At 41.6% G+C, this 7,473-nt stretch overlaps 1 protein-coding gene across 1 annotated transcript in view; it reads left to right on the forward strand.

Annotated features, from left to right (window-relative positions):
* The first annotated feature begins 495 nt into the window (after positions 1-495).
* Positions 496-7,473, forward strand: part of FGF10 (fibroblast growth factor 10) — a 104,867-nt gene continuing 97,889 nt past the window's right edge. Inside the window, exon 1 of the mRNA XM_019517891.1 lies at positions 496-1,155. Coding sequence (XP_019373436.1) covers positions 783-1,155 — 373 coding nt within the window. The 5' untranslated portion in view covers positions 496-782. The remainder of the gene's footprint in view (positions 1,156-7,473) is intronic.

Here is a 7,473-nt window from a genome sequence, read left to right on the forward strand (position 1 = left end):
GCTCTTGAACAATACACATCTCTTTGTAAGAAAAGCAGGGAAAGATCCTGGGAAAGATGTAGCAACCATTGAAGAGAGAGGAAAACTTTATACAGTATACTAGCAATTCTTTTCAGGCCGATGCAGAAGGCATCTCACAACATATAAGCCTCAATTGATCCCTGAATTAAGGAGCTTACACGGGGTCTTGAATGGGCCCTCCATGATTAGCTGAAATCTATAACCAAGTGATATCTTCTTCACTGGCAACCTGAAAGCCATCTGACACTTCATATTAAAAGATTCCAAATCCATATTCCACAGTTGTAGTGTTTATATTGCTTCCTTATAACTCAGAACATAAACCTTTTCTGAGTATATTTACAGACAAGAACACACAAGTTGCCAGCATGTGTAAACTGACCTAGTTTCACTGAAGACTATAGAACTCAGCTGATTAACAGCAGGCGAGAAAGTGGGCCAGAGTAGTGCCTCTCCCAGGTTGGGGAGGGGGGGAAGAGACCAAAAGGAAAGAGGATTAACCGCAGCACCCCCCCCCCCAAAGAAACCGGCAAACTCTTTCTCTGAGGGAGGACCCGAAGGATTAAAAGGCAGCGACTTCGGAGGCGATTTTGTCCCCTGAGTTATGGATGTTGGTGCACTTACTTCAGGCCAGATCAGAGCGGAGAGGGGGCTGAGCAGGAGCGGGCAGCACCAGCTCTCCGCGTGCCCCTTCCCCGGCTTTCCCCTTCCAGCATGTTTCTGTTGACGAGCCTCTCTCCAGCGCCCAGAGGTCCAGTACAATGTGCAAATGGATGCTGACAAATGGTGCCTCCGCCTGTTCCCACCTGCCTCGCCGTTGCCGCCGCCGCTGCTGCCTCCTGCTGCTGCTCCTCGTGTCTTCCGTGGCTGTCACCTGCCATGACCTCGGCCAGGACATGCGGTACCCGGAGGCCACCAACTCTTCTTCCTCCTCCTCCTCCTCCTCCTTGTCCTCGTCCTCGTCCTCGTCCTCGTCCTTCTCCTCGCCTCCCAGTGCGGGGAGACACGTGCGGAGCTACAACCACCTCCAGGGAGACGTGCGCTGGAGGAAGCTCTACTCCTACAACAAATACTTTCTCAAGATCGAGAAGAACGGCAAGGTCAGCGGGACCAAGAAGGAGAACTGCCCCTACAGTAAGTGCCCACCCCTCCCTGCCCCTGCCCCTGCCCCTGCCCCCGGGGCTCTGCCCCCTCCCCACCGAGCCCGGGGACCCGGTCCCCCCCGGCTCCTCGCCTTCTCCAAGCCACTTGCTCGGGAAGGTGACACCTCCGCAGAGAGGAGAGGTGGTACCAGGCTGCTTTGGCTCTGCCCTGGGCATCCTCTGCCTGCCTATCTCCTGATCTCCCTCTCCCTCCGCAAATTTGGTTTGCAAATGGGTTGAGCGATCACAGTTTGTTTCCTTGGCTGGCAGGGGGGCGAGCAAATTAGAAAGGTTTGTAAAGGGAGGTGGGGGGAGGAATGGACCTTGTCTCCTGAGTCGGGAAAGAAGGCTCCGCTGCCACTAAAATAGTGGGGGGCTGTGTTTGAAAACAATACCTTGATTTCCCACCTCCCTCTCAGCTCCCCGAGATCCAGCCCTCCCCTCCCCTTCTTGGCCTGTCCACACGCACACGCTGAAAAGGGTTTCTCTGGTTTTGATTTCTGTCCCCGCATGTTGTTGGCTTGGAGCGATCGCGCCCATGAAGTTAACTTTCCGAGGCACCACCGCTGCTATGTGTCTTTGCCTTGCCTCCTCGCTGGTAACATGATGCTCATGTCTGCCTTGTCAATAGCATATGTGCCGCTTCGTGGTGTCCCCTTGTACTCGCTTTCTTGGGCGAGCTCTCGGATTGCAGCGCTGCTGCACTGCTATTGCGTCGTAAACATCTGGGGCTGAATTCACACAGACCTCACAGACATTTCATTGTCATTTTTTCCTCCAAAGAAATAATTTCAAAGTAAAAGTCAGAAGGCTATTTCTGTAGCCGGAGTTTAGAGTGAACCCATAGAGTGAACTTTTTCTCTAGTCCTAATTAGGCTTCTAGTAATAGTGTGCCTCTGCCTCGGGTAATATAGTTTTTGGTAGTCAAGCTTGAGAAATGCAACCTCTATTCACTTTCTTGCCTGCACAGTCTCAAGTTAGGGGAACTGTAGTAAGTCACAATATATTGCATTGTAACTTTAAATGACTACATCCTTGTGTAATAGCATGTTGCAGGGGGAGGAACCCTACCATACAAACATTTGAGTAAAGCTCCTTTAATTGATTTTACTGGTAAAGAGCAACTAGTTGGTTTCAGGTCGGTTGCTTGTAAATCCAAATATACATAGGGGGAACACCCTCTACTAAACTAAAACAACTGGATAGCTTATAGGGGACTGCTTGAACTAGTAAGTATAGAGTGTGATTTGGCAGGATGTAGTGTGGCATGTTAAAGTAAGATTAGTTAGTTCTCCTGTATTGCATTATTTGTTAAATGGTCATAGTATGTATATTTTTCTTGAATTCCTCTGTTATGGCTCTTACTGGCTCCACTTAGCACCTTATGTTCATGATCTTTGAATGATCACAGTTGGCAGTGTTCAGCCTATGTTTGTAAATGCTGTAGGTGTCAAAGCAGAATGTATTTACCATGTAATACTGTCATGTTTCATAGAGAATATTTTTATGAGATACCATCATACACGGAAGTCTTCTTTTTGAAGAAGTCTGGCTGTTGATATTATTAATCTGACCTTATTTTTTAATAGACCAGACTATTATGTTTCCCAGGAATGTGGTTCTGAATATCTGTGTGCACCTCATATGAACAATAAAATGGGGTTTGTGTTAATGTACTGGGGCAGAAAGGGAATGATAAGAATTTGGGGCCTGATCCTGTAAACATTTAGGGCCATTTAGGTAAAAAGGTGGTTTTACTCCTACAGACATCCTAGTTATCCAGTGTGACTGTTCTTATGAGTAAAGTTACTCAGCTGCATAAATATCTGCAGTAGCATTCCTAACTGAGAAGAGGGCACACGCTGAAATATATACATGTGTTCAGTATCTAACCTCCCCACCCCAGTGCTTGCTCAGGGACAGCTCTTCTTTGCAGCCTACAGGTTCTGGTGTTGTGTGTGTTTCTCCTTGTTTTACACTCAGCGCACGAGCGTATTAAAGGATTATTCATATTCAAACTTAACGTCACAGCTGTTTTCAGATTTGATGAATGTTAATGTTTAAACAGCAAATATAAATACAAGGTAAGTGGGTAAACTTTGGCATATTAATTCAAGTCAGATTAAAATCAGATCTAGAAATACTCTGTCAGCAAGGTTTGTGTAAGGTAAAGGAAAGCAAAATCTCCTAAAAATAGCAGCTTCTTTAACTCACTAAGACGGTATCTGAAGTACAGTATAGATTATTTTTTTAAAAGCAAAACTCCTTAAATATATAGCCTTTGATGAAAAGGGGAAACTGTTTTACACTTTTGTTTAGTATTGCTCATTTCTTAATGATGCAAATTTTAAATGGCTTCATGAAAGCCCATCTTGTATTAAATGATTTCAACCTACCATGTTTTGTATTTCAAAGCATCTCTGGCAACACATTAAGTGAAAAGCATAGGTCCTGTTTCACATGTGGCTAAGTAATCAGGACACTGCCATGATCCCCAGCTGGACTGATTCAGTGTAAGCATGTAGTATCATTAAGATATTGTCTAAATATATAATTACATGTGAATAAATTCATGCTGTGCCTAAAGGGATAGCCAGCCAGCCAGCCCACTGAATTGTAGCCTGTTAAATATTAAGGTATTTAACCTCTGAAATCAGTTCCTCATCCAAAACCACATTTTCCTAAACAAATAATAATTACTATTGACACACAACGCTTTGTTCTTTTAAATATTTTAATTTGGGGATTAATTTTCTTAGATTACAAAACTATTTAAAATCCATTTATGCTGCAGTAAAAATCTTATCTCTGGGGCTGCAAGATCATGATATGCAGTGTAATTAGACAACAGCTTTCGTGGCTGACTGCCAGTTAAATGCTGTCAAGTAAGAGGAACAGTCGGAAAAAGTCAGAATAAACATCCAGAAAGCATAGTTCAGTTCTCAGTCCTTAAAATGTCTCAGGCAGTGTTCATAGCTTTGCTCTATAAATATTGTATAGTACGCACTAAATAAAGGTTTACTTTGGCAGATGTTTTCCAACTTGATTACACAGACCTATTACCTCAGCCTTTAGATACCTATGAGATGTTGGGAACTGAGGTGAATTATGACTGTTCTGTCAGAAGCCTGGGGGAAGCTGTATAATTTAGCATAGCTGGAGTATATCTGTCAGTAGATATATGTAGGATAGCTTAGGTTTTGTTTCATTATTCTTTACATCTAGAGTTTTGCCCATGAAACTCTACCACTCAGCACTAGTGCTTACCTCAGTGTTACAGCTGCAAAGTTCCTTTGCTACAGTTTCTGGTAAGTGCATGTCTAGAAGTGAATAAAACAGCTGTAACGCTCTCCAGTGACTATCAGCATGTGAGAAACAAAAAACCAAGAGTAATTACAAAAGTGTCAACTATAATTTGACATCTGAGATGACTTAGAAGATTTTGAGCTTTCAGCATCTGTGAAGATAGAGAAATTGCTGTATGGAGAAGTACAACCAAATTCTGACCTTAGTTGCACCCGTGAAATCCTTTAAAAACTGGGGATTGAATAAGTTTAATAAACAATAGACTTGGGCCCATCTGTGATGACATGGCTGGAAAAATCTTGTCTTAATTTTTTAGAATGGCACACAGTCAAAAACAGGTTGTATATAAGGGCACCTTTCTGCAAGTTTGTACCGTGCAAGTTGTGCATGTTAACAGGGCTCTTAATAACATAGGAATAACAATATAATATGAACTGTAAAATTATCAGGCTCCAGATTGCAGTCTTTGGTGAAAATTTGCTTGAGTGAGGATTGCAGGATTAGACCCATTACTTATAGATCTATTTATTGAACCCAAGATGCCTGATACAAACTTCATTAAATTATTAGAAAGAATCAATGGATTGGTGTTCAAGTTCTGTTTGCCTAGTGCTGTACAAAAGATGCAGTACCTGTTGGCATACTCACTATCCCAAGGATCTTACACTCAGATTAGCTGGGCAGTGCAGTGATAGATTCTCAGGAATCCAGCATTCAGAGAAGTCCATTGCATTGTATTAGTTTGTACAGTGGCTGAAAATCTACTAATACATTTTTGAGAGAATCTAAAGTGACACCACAGAAAGGCACTTGGGTACAGAATAAAAATGGCCACAAGGGGAGCTAACTCTACACTAGCTGTTCCAGACTTTTTTCTCTGGTTCAGACAAACCTTTCAGATACACATCTATTAGTCTTATTGAAGTTAATACTAGGTTTTCTATTAGCTTTAAGGAATTTTGGATCATATAGTAGAAGAAGGCTTAAAACTCAGAATTACTTCATTCTAAATACCATAAATACCTGTTCAGATGCTCTGAGGGGCATTAACAACTACTAGGAGAGTATGTGTGTATATGCATGAGCATGTATTAATTACTTTTCAGGCTACGTTGTACTATAGCTTTCTGATTCTACAGCCTTTGCACATAAATGTGTATGGGTCCCACATGCCCCCCACATTTATATCAATAATGTTTGTTAACACCTGTGCACCTTAGATCAAAGGTAATGACTAAGATATTTCTGCTCTCTAATAATTTACAGCTAACAAGCCAAAGTTTAATTTCTCTCGGGTGTAATGAAATCATTTCACTGAATAATACATAACAACCAGATGGCAGCAATAAAGAAGAATAGAATATTGGGCAAATATGCTGCCTTAATATTGGTTACTATTGAAACAGTGTATGTGATATCACATCAACTGTTTCATAATTGGTTTTAAATAACATGGGGCTTTTCTTCTTTATAAATGAAAGAGTACATTTCCCAACCTCACATTACTTTTTTTACTTTTTACAAAGGGTTGCCACATGGTGACAGTTGTAAAAAGACATAAGAGAAACAGGAAATCACAACCTGCCTCCTAATAAATATTTCCTGTAATTTTGGGGTAGGAGGGGTAGAAAATCTATACCTTTTTATTACCACTACTTGAATTGCTTTCTCATTTAAGGTTTTATTTACTGTGGAGCTCACTTATATAATTTATAACCCAGAGTGTCGAGTCACAGACATGAAATGACTATGGAAGGAATTGTATTATTAAACTTTTCTGTTACTTTCACTGCATTTCTTCCATGTACACCCTCCACACTAACATTGTAGTTCTATTATAAATCTATTAAATCTATATACCATTCTAAGGAGGCTTTTTCATAAATTTAATTTATAGCCACCTGCAAAACAAGGCTAAGAGAACATTTAGTGATCACCTTTGCACTCAAGAAAGATGAGGCCACGAAATAGCAAAATTACATATAGCACATTGCTATTTAGCACAGTGAACTGAATCATAGACTTAGAAAATTAGGGTTGGACAGGACCTCATGAGGTCATCTAGTCCAACCACTTGCTCAAAGCAGGACCAACCTCAACTAGTTTATCCCAGCCAGGGCTTTGTCTACCCAGGTCTTGGAAATCTCCAGGGTTGGAGAGTCCACAACCTCTCTGGGTATCATGTTCCAGTGCTTTACTACTACTCTCTTTGTAAAAAAGTTTTTCCCAATATTTAACCTAAACTTCCCTTACTGCAACTTGAGATGATTGCTCCTTGTTCTGTCGTCTGCTACTGAGAACAATCCAGCTCCATCTTTGTAACCACCCTTCGGGTAGTTGAAGGCTGCTCTTAAATCCCCTCTCAGTCATCTCTTCTCTAAGCTAATTATGCCCAGTTCCCTCAGTCTCTCCTCATAAGTCATGTTCCCCAGCCCCCTCACCATTTTTATTACTCTCCACTGGATTCTCTCCAATCTGTTCAAATCCTTTCTGTAGTCGGGTGCCCAAAACTGGACACAGTACTTCAAATGTGGCTTCACCAGTACCAAATAAAGAGGAATAATCACTTCCATCAATCTGCTGGCAACACGCCAAATGCAGCTCATTATGTTGTTAGCCTTCTTTACAATAAGGGCACACTGTTGGCTGATATTCAGTTTCTTGTCCACTGTAACCCGCAGGTCCTTTTCTGCTGCTTAGCCAGTCGGTCCCCAACCTGTACCATTTGTTCCGTCCTAAATGCAGGAGTTTGTACTTGTGCTTATTGAACTTCATGAGATTTTTTTTTGGTTCAGTTCTCCAACTTGTCTAGATTTCTCTGAATCCTAGCCTTACCCTCCACATTTTTCCATGATTAAAATGAAACACCACTCATATGTATATAAGAGCAACTGGAGTTGCAGCTATATATATATAACTGCTAGCTGCAACTCCAGTTGCTCATATATATATATATATATATATATATATACACACACACACACACACACACACACACACACAC

This window comes from Gavialis gangeticus, unplaced genomic scaffold, assembly GCF_001723915.1.
Source record: "Gavialis gangeticus isolate Ggan-Ray unplaced genomic scaffold, GavGan_comp1, whole genome shotgun sequence".
Classification (NCBI taxonomy): domain Eukaryota; kingdom Metazoa; phylum Chordata; order Crocodylia; family Gavialidae; genus Gavialis; species Gavialis gangeticus.